Below are 14,802 nucleotides of genomic sequence, written 5' to 3'. Positions count from 1 at the left end.
AATAGTTGTGTGGTTCACAGCCTCGTGGCCGCGAGTCACTATCTGAACTCCCTCAACTAATCTGATGTCATTCTGTACACTCGTCATGTGACGGCACCGACCCCGACCTATGGCACTAATGGAAAACCTACCGGCCACTAATGGGGAAAAAACTGATGCACTAGATTGAACACAATAACATATTGAACACAATACAGGAAAGTGGGAAATAACAAATTGAACACTGATGATGTAAAGATCCAGTCAACAAACCATGTAGCCTAATCAATTAGCTTATCAGTCAACCAAACGATAAACTCACCAGTTGATTGGTCACTTTTTTGGGGCTGTCATACACCACGTAGGTCATCAGTGTCTTAGCCCTTCAAACTCTTTATCAGAAGTTATCAACAAAAGAGGACTAATTTCTCATAGCTTGTCCTTTCTCTGTCTGGGACTCTGTCTGCATCCAGTACAACTGAAGCTAGGCCGTGAGCTCCATCTGTCCGTAGAGACCTGACTGTACTGTATAATAACGCTGACACTCATTCTCTCGCTTTCTCTCCTCTCTCTGTCTGTCTGTCTCTCCTCTGTTCTGCAGGCGGACAACCTGGTGGAGACCATGAGACAGCACTTTCAGGAGGAGTCTCTGGATTACGTGTGTAAACTACAGGAGATCCAGGAGAGGAAGAAGTTTGACTGTGTGGAGCCAGTGAGTGTTCGAAAAAATACAAATCACACACTATACACTGAGTGGACAGAACATTAAGGACACCTTCCTAATATTGAGTTGCACCCCCCACGGTTGTGTCAAGTTGGCTGGTGTCCTTTGGGTGGTGGGACCATTTTTGATACACGCAGGAAACTGTTGAGCATGAAAAACCCATCAGCGTTGTAGTTCTTGACACAAACCGGTGCACTTGGCACCTACTACCATAGGCACTTAAACATTTTGTCTTGCCCATTCACCCTCTGAATGTCACACATACACAATCCATGTCTCGGGGCTTAAAAATCCTTATTTAACCTGTCTCTTCCCCTTCATCTACACCGAATTGAAGTGGATTTAATAAGGGATCATAGCTTTCAGCTGGACTCACCTGGTCAGTGTCATGTTCTTAATGTTTTGTACACTCAGTGTATATGTTATACTCCAAAATGTTTAATGTGTATGACGAGTTTTGCATCATATTACTTTTGGAGCCAGTGAGTGAACTATCCGCTGGCCAATGCACTTTTAGTACTTGCCTGGTCAGCAGTTGTCATTTACAGTGTTCATTAACTTACAGTGCACATAGCAAAGTAGTGTACACTATAGTTGGTGTTTATATAGGTTCCCTAGTTGTCAAATTAAGTGTGTTTATAAACCAGCTCTGAAAGTGAGTGTCTGCCCAAATTCCCCCCCCCACCCTAAAAAAAAATGTCATTCTTGTTGATGTCAACTGATTTTCACATTGTCTTCATTCCACGTAAACCCCTGAGAAATTCCTGGCAAAAGTGTAGACGGCCCCAGGTTATAATGCATTAAAAGGATCATTCATTCATACACTCTTCATTGTATCCCATGTTTTCTTTCTCTCCCCAGATGCTGGCGTTCTTTCAGACAGTGTTCACCTTCTACCACCAGGGCTATGAGCTGGCCAATGACTTTAACCACTACAAGAAAGCCTTACAGATCAATATACAAAATGTGAGACACTAGTCCTCATCCGTTTCTTATTAGATGTATATTTAAAGATGGAATCGGCATTAGGGGAAACGGCGCTACTGTCTGCCCCCAGCACCTTTTGTTATTGTTGTTCTGTGGACAGAACGGAGGTGAAGTGCGTTCGAGCAGTGTGGTAAAAACATTTTTGCAATGCATATTCTGCTGTTCTATCGAGCGTGCAATGATGTCCGAGGGGAAAAAGTGTTTGTTTGCAGTAACTTCTTTGTTGTTGTAATATCCCAAATGGACATGGCTGTTTTCACCATTTTAAGGATTCCAGTTTTAACTACATAGTACAATGATGTCAGTATATGAAACAAAGTGGTGTAAATGTAGTGATATGAGGTAGGTAGGTGGCAGGTAGCCTAGAGGTTAAGAATATTGGGCCAGTAACTGAAAGGTCGCTGGTTCGAATCCCCGAGCCGACTAGGTGACAAATCTGTCGGTGTCCGTGAGCAAGGCACTTCACCTTAATTGCTCCTGTAAATCGCTCTGGATTAAAGCTTCTGCTAAATGACTAAAATGTAAATGAGGTGATCATTTCCATCAATTTTAGGATTGTAATAAAGTGTTGGTCCCAGAGGTACTTGTCTTGTATGCACAGTATTGCTGTAAATACTATAGATTACACACTCATCACAAACACTATACATACACCCCACGTTACCCATATGTTATACATATCATACGCATACATTTGAATGTCTGCTCGGAATATCCATAATATTTAAAATAATGAAGGACTACTTCTAGCGGGACTTTCCCTAGGTGCTTTCATTTTTGACTCACTCACTCTATTGTTAATTGTGTTTGGGTTAGTCTTAGTGTTTTGATTATTTTCATTGACCCCAAGCTTTGACTTTTACACACTCTGGGATGTCGGGGGATTTTCCAAAGGGAAGCTCTGCAGGTTTTCTTTTCCAGTGGCTTTGCATTGTGTGATTGACCCCTGCATGACCATTTAGCCAGGGTCACAAGGGGTGACTTCCTTCCTTGGGTGTGTCTCCCCCTTAGTCAAAATGTACTATATTGTGAAATTTGATGAAAACCTAAATTAACCTTCATTTAAGGTTAGGGTTCAGCATAAGATTAGGGGAATAGACAAGGTTGAGGTTAGTTTTAAAATCAGATTGGAGAGAAGTTACCGTACCTCCAACTTTGCAGCTTGGCCCGATAGTAACAAGCCACTCCCTCTCTTCCCCATATAGACGCGGAGTCGGTTTGAGGGCACGCGGGTGGAGGTGTTTGAGCTGATGAAGAGGATAAGGGAGGTTCCCCAGGAGTACAGACAGACCAGCCCCATCAGCAGCGAAGGATACCTCTACGTCCAGGAGAAACGTAAGGATAGAGGAACGACGTGTGTGTGCAAATGTGCATGTCCATAAGAGGCAGTTAAACTGATGACGAGGTGTTACAATGAAATGTGTGTTCTCGTCCCACAGGGCCCCCTCCTTTTGGTTCCAGTTGGGTGAAGCGTTACTGCACGTTTGTAAAGGAACAGAAAATCCTACATATGGTCACCTTTGACCACAGGTCCGGAGGAAAGATTGTGAGTCGTGGCACATACAGTCAAAGACAGGTTTTGGAAGCTATACAGACTATGGTGCAAGCAGCACATCAAATTATTGGTTATTCAATGTGTGTATCTGTCCCTATTCAAATACATTTGTCAAATCAACAATTACTATTGAAACCCGCATTAAAAACAGTGCAGTCTGTAGTCCTCCTAGGTTCAGACTGATGATTTATAAGGAACAACTGTCTCTTTCTTGCCATCAGAACAGGCTCTCTGAACAGTGATTCTCTCCCTCAGGGCGAGACTGAATCGGTCACCCTCAAGTCTTGCGTCCGCAAAACCACAGACATGCTGGACAGGCGGTTCTGTCTCGATATAGAAATCACAGACCGGTATGTTGTCGCGTCGCACTACACCCATTACGTTACTCAATCACTTTAGTCATCAACATGAGTTCTCTGTGGTAATACTGAAACGTTCCACAACCACCTGTTCAAGTATCTTGTGTCATCTAGGAAATAAGGGGGATTTTAGAGGGATTCCCCTCAACATCACCAGACCAGGGGGGTCGGTCAGTACCATCTAGGGGGACGAGGTCTATGGAAAATTTGTGATTTGCCACACTTGTAGCTTATTCATGCAATGTTTGCAACCTTCCCAAATACACAGTAACACTCCCCATGAACAGTTCTGCTTGAAGCCTTCGCTCCACACAGGTCCTGTGTACAGTAGAGCTTAGCGAGCTCAACAGGGTTGGGTTGGAGAGGATTTGTCATGGAAGATGGCCCCTCCACATAGCTGAGAGGATTGTCTATGCTCTGCTACGCTTTGCTGTAATAGATATATCTCTTTATGTCACTCCACTGAACCAAACTGCTATTCAGTCTGGGGTATTATTAGCAACCGCAACCCCCCCAGGCTTAGAGGGTTTGAAATTTGAGTTGTGCCTACATGTGTAAGGTAACAGGTTTGCTTGTCAGCCTACAGATGTAAGATATATGGTACCTGAATGCAACAGATTAGGGTTAGCCTGATGTGGTAGCCTATTATAAAGAGTGGGGTTAATGATGCTCAGGTATTCCTGTATTTTTGCTATTTGAGAGCCCAGCCCCTCTGGCACATTTAGGACAGACTCTAGATCAGTCTTAAACACATGAGTTAACTTAGTAGTAATAGTAGTTTGTTGGAACCCCAGGCCCAGTCTGACAGAGCTAAAATGAGATGAGATTGACTGTCCTTTACAATCCCCAAGGGTGAAATGTTGTCATGCAGCAGCCTTCATAAAAAAACGGAACAAGCCCTCTCGCCATTAAAAAACAATCACAAGGCGATTACAATAAATAATTGTGAGGTGTGTTCTGTTCCCAGTCCGGGCACGGTCCTCACGGTCCAGTCGCTGTCGGAAGATGACCATAAGTTCTGGATCCACGCCATGGGGGGGAAAGAACCAGTGAGTAACCACATCTTCCTGACAGCTCTACTGGAGTTTCTATTGTCTATTGAACGCTACTGAAATGCTATGAAAGTGGTGCATCAATGCCAACAGAAGTATCTTTGCTTTGTGGTAACCTCTTGAATATCAAATTATCTGTGGAAAGCTAAATCAAATGTATTTTTTACAGGTTGGGCAGTACTTGGGTAAAACCCATTTAAAAGAACGAGGAAGTAAGTATACGATGATTTAGAAGCCCTGATCTCAATTTCGATGTAATCTCTGTGATAATTCAAATGACATGACGATAATTCAAATAATTGTGTTGTCATGACTCTGCAGTCGATGCACAGCTAGATGACGTAGGATTGTCATTTGTGAAGAATGCCATCAACGCCATTGAGACGAGAGGTGAGACGATGCATGATGACAATAAGAATGCCTAGGCAATATAAAGCCTGCAGAAGCATACTTTGTGAGGTTAGCTGACTGGCTAGAGCAGGGGTGGGCAATCATTTTGTCTCCGGGGTTTAAAAATTCAGCGACGGGTCGCACATGTTTTTTTTCCCGCACTGATTTGTTTGTCAAAAGCTATTTGCGGGCCAGAAAAAAAAGCAGTTATTTGAAAATATTTATAAGTCCGTTATAATTTACACCTACTTTCTATCAAGTTTTAGAGGTTCAAGAGTGGCCAATGGTTGTATTTTTTAAATTGTATTTTTTTGTATTTATTTTTTACTCAAACCTCCCTCAGGCCAAAGTTTGGCCACCCCTGGGCTAGAGGGCAGAGTGGTATAGGGGGTTTTGGGAAATGTTGCAATGTCTCCCTTTTAACACATGAGGGCACGCTTGCACCAATATCCAGTCATGTCTTGTGCCGTGGCCACTGTTCATAGTTTCCAGGTAGTAGTGCTACATATACACTGAGTGTACAAAACATTAAGAACACCTTCCTAATATTGAGTTGCACCCCCTTTTGCCCTCGGAACAGCCGCAGTTCGTCGGGGCATGGACTCTACAAGGTGTCAAGCGTTCCACAGGGATGCTGGCCCATGTTGACTCCAATGCTTTCCACAGTTGTGAAGTTGGTAGGATGTCCTTTGGTGGTGGACCATTCTTGATACACATGGGAAACTGTTGAGCTTGAAAAACCCAGCAGCGTTGCAGTTCTTGACACACTCAAACCGGTGCACCTGGCACCTAATACCATACCCCATTCAAAGGTGACCCCCATTTGTCTTGCCCATTCACCCTCTGAATGGCACACATACACAATCCATGTCTCAATTGTCTCCAGGCTTAAAAAGTCCTTCTTTAACCTGTCTCCTCCCCTTCATCTACACTGATTGAAGCGGATTTAACAAGTGACATCAATAAGGGATCATAGCTTTCACCTGATCAGTCTGTCATGCAAAGTGCAGGTGTTCCTAATGTTTTGTACACTCAGTCTAGAAGCCCACCTTTTGATTTGAATAAAACTATATTTTCAAAGTTTATCCACTAATTATCTTATGATTGTGTTTGTGCTATTAAGGGCCATTTAACCATGTAAACTGTCTTGTCTGTCAGGTATCAATGACCAGGGCCTGTACAGAGTGGTGGGGGTCAGCTCCAAAGTCCAGAAGCTCCTTAGCCTAATGATCGGTAAGACATGCACATTTTTCACCCCTTAAAGTAACGGTCCAGTGAAAATCTCACTTTTAAAAGTACATTTTCTGTTAACTCACACCCAAATAATGTTGTTGATTCATCCTATACTCGTATTTTTGGCCGACGCATAAATTGGAGAAAAAAAAACACTTCAAAAACCCCACCTCAAACATGTATCTAAAACAGACCGTTTCAAAAATGCTTGCTATTTCGTCGTAGAGGGTGATGTCATCCTGAGTAGGATTGTCTACTTGCATGACTGTTTTTAACGACCGGTATATGCCCACACCATTCTGTTGGGGTACGCCGACACCGTTGAGTTGGGGTACGCCCAAACCATTCCAACACAGAACATCTTTTTTTTTTTACATACTTAATTACATTTTTGGGGGAAGGAAAACGATTTCACTCATATTGTAATTAATAATAGGTCATATTTCATAGAAATCTGGAACCACTGGACAGTTACTTTAATACAGTAGACGTTGTGCACCCTGCTCTGATCTACTTAGTAGTATTCAGAATTATGGTTTCCTTTGACTTAGACGACCATGATAAGGCTCAGAATGCAGCAAGTGCTGCTGGTACCTCATTGGCATTCAGACAGCCGGGAGGTGCCTGAGAGGCCCCCTTCCTGCCTGCACCCGTCCATCCTTGCAGGGACTTCACTTGGCTCGCTCAGTCGCTCACCGGGAGCTGGAAATTAGATTGCCTTGCCCTTCTCCCTCCTCTCTCCTCTAAATGCTCTCTCTCTCTCTCTCCTACTCTTTCTACCCTGCCAACCTCTCCTGTTCTTCTTTTATCCCCCTCTCATCTCTTCCTTCTTTCTCCTCTTCCCTCCTTTTCTTCCCTTGCCGTCCTCTCTCTTCTCATCTACTGCCGTCTCTAGTAGACCCCATCTCTGTCTAGTCGGCTGTGTGTTCTGAATCTGAATGGCAACAAACCCAGTCTGCCACCAGGCTGTCCCAGAGCCCACCTGAACCTGCCGACTCACACTTTACAGCCCGTTAGCACACTGTCTGCTACTGTAGACTGGGATCAATTAGTATCTGTTTTCTTTCAAATACCATATGGACGCAGGTAACAGTGTGAGATACTTGAGATTGAAGTCACCAATCATGTATTTGGATAAGCTGTCTTCGTCATGTTAACTGTCTTTTCATTCCCTCAACACTGTTAACCATAAAACACAAGCGTTTCACCAACAGCCATATCAGTGTATGTTCAGGATGATGCGTGGGTTAACAAAACACAGCACCGGGCTAAAACCCTGCAGAAAGGCGCTAGATTTGCTTCATCCCTCTTTCCCTCCACGCCTCCTGTCATCTCTCACCCACTAACATGGCCAGAGTCCAATCAGAGGGGATGGGGGTCATGGGGTGATTTGTTTGTTACAGTCATGACAAGATCGCCACCCTGTGCATAGTTGACAGTTCACTGGAACAGACGTAGGGGAAAAACTCTAGTTCAATGGAGGGGTTAGAATGAGGCCAAAGCAGCAGAAGTGGATCACATTATTTTCCCACTGTGCTCACAAATCTCTCTGATTGACAGAACTCTTAGAGCTTAGCATAGAGAATGGATATTTTACAGCTGGGAATTTCGCTGCTGGGAATAAAGATGAGGTAAAAGGACTTGGATACTACTAGTGTAGAGTCAGTCATGTCCCAATGTTGGTTAGTACATATTTAGATGTGTACAATACAGTAGCTTAAAGACACACACACACACACACACACACACACCATATGTAGCTGTGTACACACCCACACATATTTGGCTGTTGGCCTTCTAGGAAAACATTTGGTCCAGCCCATTGATGTTGGACAGGCCACTGTTCTGTGGGTAGAGAAACACAGCCCTTCTGGTTTTAGTAGTGAAGGGATACAGTCAAATGAAGTAAATAAATGGCCTAGAGCAGCAACCTACCTCCCACCAAGTCTAACCCCTTGGAGTCCTCCTGGTGACCTGGGGCTTGGCCTCGCACCAACCTCTGACTCAAACACACACAACTATGGTGGATTATTCATCAGGCCAGCCCAGTACAGCTAAGCTTGGCTCGGTCCAGTTTGGCTCAGTAGTGTGAGAAGGGTATAGTTTAAGCCAGCCAGCCATCTCCATTAGATAGAGCTGTTCCTCAAGGCTACTGCAATGATTTTATCCACATAAGACACATTTCACGTTATTTAGATTTTAGCTTATTTGGAGCCGTTCACTTACAATACACTAGTTGACTTACAAAACAGGTTTAGGCTCAGGGTATCATGGGAATTGGAGTGTACTATATTAAAATAAACTTAATTTTTATGGTGCTTTGTATAATTTGTTGATTATGTGTGGAGTTTAAAACCTTTTCGAATGTTTCTGTTTCATTACAGATGAGAAGAGCAACGATGTGGATCTGTCTACGTGTGAGGACTGGGATGTGAAAACAGTCACCAGCACACTAAAGCTGTATATGAGGTAAGGATCCTTTGTGTATCAGTCACCATGAATCACTCATAGTCTGCTACATAATCGCTAGGTTATGTATTCATGTAGGCTATTATGTCTTATTAGCAATTAGAAAGCTGTGTAGACATTATTAGAACTGTTCGTCATTGTCTGGGATGTCTGAGTTTGAATTTATTCTACTCTGGGGGCAGAAGCATGAAATAATTTCCTGGAGCTCAGCTCCTGCAATGCAACAGGACTATTCACATTGCCGCATTGACATCCATGCATTTGAATTCAGACACATAATCGATCCACTTCATCAACCGACTCCGTCTCTCTGACTTCATTATTCTCAGTCGCTGTGTGTTCTAGGAAATCCGTTGTTGACCTGAGATGCCCTTGGTAATTGGTAGGGAGTCTTAGCTTCTCTCTAGGAAGAAGAGATGCATCCCTGGCTGCACATAGTTTATCATCCATCTTTGAATGTATTGATTAGGTGACCAGGTGAAAAACAAAATGGTGGCCTGTGGCAGGTATTTGAACTAAAATCATTGACCATCACTGCCACACAACCAAGCATTGATATGAGAAGCATATCAGTAACATAAGCATGATAGGGTTTTTAGTGTCATTGCTTTTCCTCTGATCCAACCTGATTTGAGTGATTGATTTGATGCCACATATTAAAGGAATCCTGTTTTTATAGTTCAGTGATGAGGCAATTGATTATAAGTTGTTATTCCTTGCTTTTGCAAATAGCAATTCATTTAAATGATAGTGTTTTTTCTTTTTAATCTAGGGCTATCTGCAATGTAACAAGTTAAATGTACCTTAAAAGCTAAGCCAAAGTTATGTTAGCTAAATGAAACAAACTCACACACTGCATATTTCTGGCGCCAATGCAATTACGGTATCCAACAGAAACTAATGAGTGATATTTACATACTTTAGTGCTGCATAAACTGAAGGGATGTTAGAAGTTTGGTTCGTTATGGAGCGATTTACTGAATAAAATTATAGCCAACTTATCGTTAACCTCAGCCCAGTCTGTTACAGATTCTTCTGCACTTGTTTTGGAATTACTTCATTAGGCTCGTTCAGTACTCCATGTGATGTAAACGGTTTCATTACCAAAATGAAATTATAAAAGATTGGCAAGTTCACTGGTGCAATTGCCAGATAGGCTATTAAATAATAAACTTTTAGTGAGCCAAGTCCATTTTTACATCAATTGAACAACAATAAATAAAGAGGATTTTAGCTCAGTAGTCAATGTAAAAGCATGGGAACTGGAATGGTATCAGTCAGTCTGTCCTCTGATAGGCCGACAGGACAGGAACAGGTCAGAAGGCACAGCACTGTGTGTTGTGACTGGCCGGGTTTTGCTGCCCGCCCGCGACCCTTACAGGAAGTAGTTTGATGTTGCATGCTGTGGGTCATGGGACTGACTCTCTCCCAGGCTGGTCCCAGATCTGTTTGTGCGGTCTTGCCAACTCCTATGGTCATTGGCATAAATTGGCATGACAGCAGAAATGGATCTGGGACCAGGCTAGTCCCAGGCAGCAAACTGCCTTTCTGTTTTATCTCAAGGAGTTATACCTGTTTCATAATGCAATTTGACAGTCAGCCAGTGGGATTAGAGCGTTGGACAAGTAACCGAAAGGTCGCTAGTTCGAATTCCCGAGCAGACAGGATGGAAATTCTGTCTGTGCCCTTGAGCAAGGCACTTAACCCTACTTGCTCCAGGGTCTCCGTTGATAATGGCTGACCCTGGCCATGACCCCGTTCGCCAATGGTGTCTCAGGGAGAGTTGGGATATGCAAAAAAACACATTTCCAATTCACACATGCATATTAATACACTTGTATAAGCACTCGCTAAATTATAATTAAGACAACATTTAGATTGCTACTGAGATATTACAGCCGTTAATGTGACTGTCATTTCTACATTGCACACATCATATGATAAAATGTGTTTTGTTTTTATACACAAGTAATCTAACAATCTAGAAAACCGTCCAAACCTATGATGTACTTAAACTCATCCATTGAGTCAACTGAAACCTTATTACAGGCTTAAGTCTGCAGTAGAGACAGTAGATTTACTGTAAATCATCCTCCATCTGTCTCCCTCTGGCCTGCTGCAGAGCCAGAGGGTCAGCCTCTCTCCTCCTCCCCTGCTCCTCTGGTTCCTCAGGGGAGGCTAAGTAGCCTTGGCACAGGGCCTGGTGCAGCACCATGAAAGGACCTTCAGAACTTGGTTATCTCACCGTGGCATGGTGCACCATCTAATTCCATCCCCGACACGGCCACATTAATCATTGTTGTGTGCAGACCGTATAAAACAGTGCTGCGTCTATTTCTGTCCCCCCACCTTCTCTCGCTCTTCTTTTCTGCGCTCTCTCTCTCCCTCTTTTGCTATTGTTCTCTCTTTTGCGCTCTCTCTGCTCTCTCTCTCTCTCTCTCAAGGAGTCTTCCTGAGCCACTGATGACCTATGGACTGTACAAAAACTTTATCGCCCCTGCAAGTAAGTTTGGGCCGTCCTCCTCACTCACAATACAGTTGTTCTCAAACCAGATGTAAAACTACTCACAGGAGTGTAGGAGCAGAGCAAATGAATACTTATCTATTATTTTATTACACATTATCAATGAGTCCAATGCTGTATGCATGACTAGCAAGTGTTTGTCTGTGAGACACAGTTCATCGTCTAAGTAAGTGTCCTGGCGCAGTTAGATTGGCTATTAATCATTTTCATCGTCTCAGTAGTTCAGTGAAACTGTTTTGAATGTTCCACATCTTGTAGAGTCTAAACAAATGCTTGTTTTCATTGTCTGTGTTTGTGAATTTGTGCGTGTGTGCGTGCAAGTTTCTGTGCGTGTGTGTTGGTCCATGTATGTGTGGTATCAATCACTGAAGTCCAAGGCCAGTCCTCCTGACCTGCTTTTCAGGAGCACTGTAAACAGGCCCCTCTGTAAAAGTGCCTCAGCATGTGACCATAAATCCTTTCATATGACCCAGAGAGATGTCTTCATCACACTCACTCACATGGACCGACACACACACACACACACCTTTTAATTATTCCACCTTCATCTGCCATTAAAGTAACCTCTGGTTCTATGCAATTAAGGTCACTTAAAAAGGAAATATTACCACCTGTTAAACACTATAAATCCTAGTATCCTACACTAACGTCCTCAAATGGCCCAGTGACTTTGAACAGAGAGAAACGTTACATTTCTCTCCCTATATAATCTTACTCCAATAGCCTACATGACGTCCTGAGTGATCCTCATAACATGAATTACCCTCTAGTCCCATAATTGGATCACGATGGAGTGTTTTATCAGCCGTTTGCAATGCCCTCATAATGCAGGTAGAAAAAAAAATGGATTAGCAATAATATGTTCTGAAAGATGACAGCATCCGTAAGCTTTTTTCCCCCTATTCAAATTTGTGTTGTTCCCATAGTAATGGTGTGTGTGTGTACGCACGCTGTGTTTCTGTGTGTGTGGGCAGTAGCCATCAGATGCCTGTGTGTGGGTGTGTGAGGAAATGTTTAAGGGATGATCTTGTGGGTTTTATCACAACCCTTTTACACGGTAGCTTCTGTAGTATAAAGCTATCTCTCTATAGCCAGCAACAGTAGCCTACATATCCTCTGGCAAAATTCTGACATGTCTAATATCAGCATCAAACAAGAAGTTTACTGTTAGTTCATCTCCATACTCTTTATTCACGGTTGTTAACCCTTTACTGCTTTCTTTTTTAAATATGAAAAAACCCATTGTAGATGCACCTACACTAGCTGATTTAAGCCTATGTAAACGGCATACATTGCTTTATTGTATGGTAGCTTGTACTGGGCAAAACAAATTGACAGCTGATGCAAAGTTACAAACTTTGCATCTGCACTGTTCAACTAAATGTAATTTTGGAAAATGTTCAGTGGAACTTGTTCAAAGTCGTCCTTGTGCATAGAGTTGTGTGGTTTGTTTAAATTAGCAATCATTGGTTTTTGTTTGGCATACATTTTAAAGTGAAAAATCGGAGTCTCCGCATCATTCTGTTACCGTGGAATTGCCCTACGGTAACTGTACCAATATTTACTGGAGCAGCCTACAAATTAACATGACAAGGACAACCCTGTGCCTCCAATGAATACATCCTGAGTCGGTGGTTCCACATTTCCTACTGTGACCACTCCCCCCAGAGTAAGATAATCTCAATGCACCAGAGCACTCACTACTCAATCAAAAAATGTCTATGGTTGGATTAACACAGGGAAATCCAAATCCTTCTCATTCTATGCTGTACAGTTTTTCCGTTGTGGAGTCTTGCCACCTAAGGAATGGATAGCACAGCACTGTAATAACACAAATGTTTGTTCTGTTTTTGGTGGATTCCAATTGTATTTATTTAGCCAGGGAGTCATGCTGAGACCACGGTCTCTTTCGCAGATGAGCCCTGTATCAACACATCAATAAACAACAATTACACAAAACATGAAAAGCAAAGCACAATCATATGAATCATTTAAAAAGCCTTCTAACGTCCATCTGAATTTCCCTAAAGGCACCAACTCCACCAACTCTTTAAGGAGTTTTGCATATCATTCCACATGAGAGGTGCAAAAAAACTAAAAGCAGATTTTCCTAACTCTGTGGAGATTGAAGGGATCTCCAGGGTTAGCCATCCCTGAGTCTGCTAATTTACGTCTAAAGGTTAACAGTGAGGTGAGGTATGGCAGAAGTTTATGCAAGAGGGCTTTATAGACAAGAGGGCAATGTACTATGATAAACGCGTCCAATGGCTTCAGTACAGTGGCAGCTGCGTTCATATAGACGGTAGTCAATAACCGGAATGAATGTTGACCGAATGATTAGTTTTCTGCTATTAAGCGAAAGGCAGGACCTGCTCCTATAGAAGAAGCCTATTTTAATTCTCAATTTCTTAACTAACTCATCAACATACTTTGAGAACAATAGCTTTTCGTCAATCCAGATGCCCAGATATTTATAAGCGGGGACACGGTCAATGAGGGCACCATCCAAAGTACATATGCATAAATCATCAGATACATTTTTATGTGATTTGGAAAATAACATATACTTAGTTTTTACTTTCATTAAGTACCAATTTCAATTCAACCAAGGATTTCTGCAGAGCAATAAAGGCGACGCCTACAGCATGGTGGGGTTGTGGGTTTGATTTCCACATGGTCCACATAGACTGAGTCTGTGTCACTGTCGATGTTGGCACTTCTGTAAGCGACTTTTTCGATAAGTGTCTGTCAAATAACCAGGTTTGTCATGTTTTTAAACAGAGGGTGGTAGTCCAGAGTCTCGTAGCCAAGCCATCCACTGCCTGGTCCACAAGCTGCCTGAGAAGAACCGCCTGGTCCTGGGGCTACTGATGAAACACCTGGCTACGTGAGTTATCAGCCTTACTCTCTGCCCCGTCCTCTCTCATACTCTTTCTCCACTATCCTTGTTCCATTCCCTCTTCCTGTTTTTTCTCTCTCCTTTCTTTTCTTTCTTCTTTCTTTTTTTCTCTCTCTCTCTCTCTCTCTCTCTCTCTCTCTCTCTCTCTCTCTCTCTCTCTCACTCCTCTCTCTCTCTCTCTCTCTCTCTCCCTCTTCTCTATCAATCTTTCCTTTCTCGCATTTACTGTTCCAACTAACTGCAGGCAGAAAACTCCCTCCCCACCCTGTCTTAGAACACCACAGCACCCTCCACAATAGCAGAGTCAGAAGTTTGAACTTCCTCAACAGTTCACTATGCCTGTAATGAAATGGACTGCTCAGATTCAACCTCTATTTCCCACCCGCTCCTCTGGGATTACCCCTCACTCCAAACTGGCTGTTACACAACTCGCCCTTTCAGAGATTAGATAGGATCCGAGATTTCAAAATAATGTTTGCTAACATTACAAGGTTTTACCTCAGCAACTCGCTTTTTCTTTTTTCCGACACAAACTAAATAGTAGCAAATTGAAGATAAGTATATAATCCGCGTTCCCTGAGGCAATCAAAGTCTGGAGGATCTTATTTCATAGAAAACCTGCCGCAGGTTT

General features: G+C 42.8%; 1 protein-coding gene across 1 annotated transcript in view; it reads left to right on the top strand.

Moving 5' to 3' along the window:
* arhgap10 (Rho GTPase activating protein 10) overlaps positions 1-14,802 on the top strand; it is a 60,910-nt gene that overhangs the window by 25,967 nt on the left and 20,141 nt on the right. Inside the window, exons 6-17 of the mRNA XM_041843292.2 lie at positions 581-691; positions 1,565-1,669; positions 2,896-3,025; positions 3,130-3,236; positions 3,501-3,595; positions 4,572-4,653; positions 4,826-4,868; positions 4,978-5,046; positions 6,205-6,279; positions 8,664-8,748; positions 11,193-11,251; positions 14,054-14,159. Coding sequence (XP_041699226.2) covers positions 581-691; positions 1,565-1,669; positions 2,896-3,025; positions 3,130-3,236; positions 3,501-3,595; positions 4,572-4,653; positions 4,826-4,868; positions 4,978-5,046; positions 6,205-6,279; positions 8,664-8,748; positions 11,193-11,251; positions 14,054-14,159 — 1,067 coding nt within the window. The remainder of the gene's footprint in view (positions 1-580; positions 692-1,564; positions 1,670-2,895; positions 3,026-3,129; positions 3,237-3,500; positions 3,596-4,571; positions 4,654-4,825; positions 4,869-4,977; positions 5,047-6,204; positions 6,280-8,663; positions 8,749-11,192; positions 11,252-14,053; positions 14,160-14,802) is intronic.

Source organism: Coregonus clupeaformis, unplaced genomic scaffold (genome assembly GCF_020615455.1).
Source record: "Coregonus clupeaformis isolate EN_2021a unplaced genomic scaffold, ASM2061545v1 scaf0467, whole genome shotgun sequence".
In the NCBI taxonomy this organism is placed as follows: Eukaryota; Metazoa; Chordata; class Actinopteri; order Salmoniformes; family Salmonidae; genus Coregonus; species Coregonus clupeaformis.
This window is presented reverse-complemented; position numbering and strand designations above follow the sequence as displayed.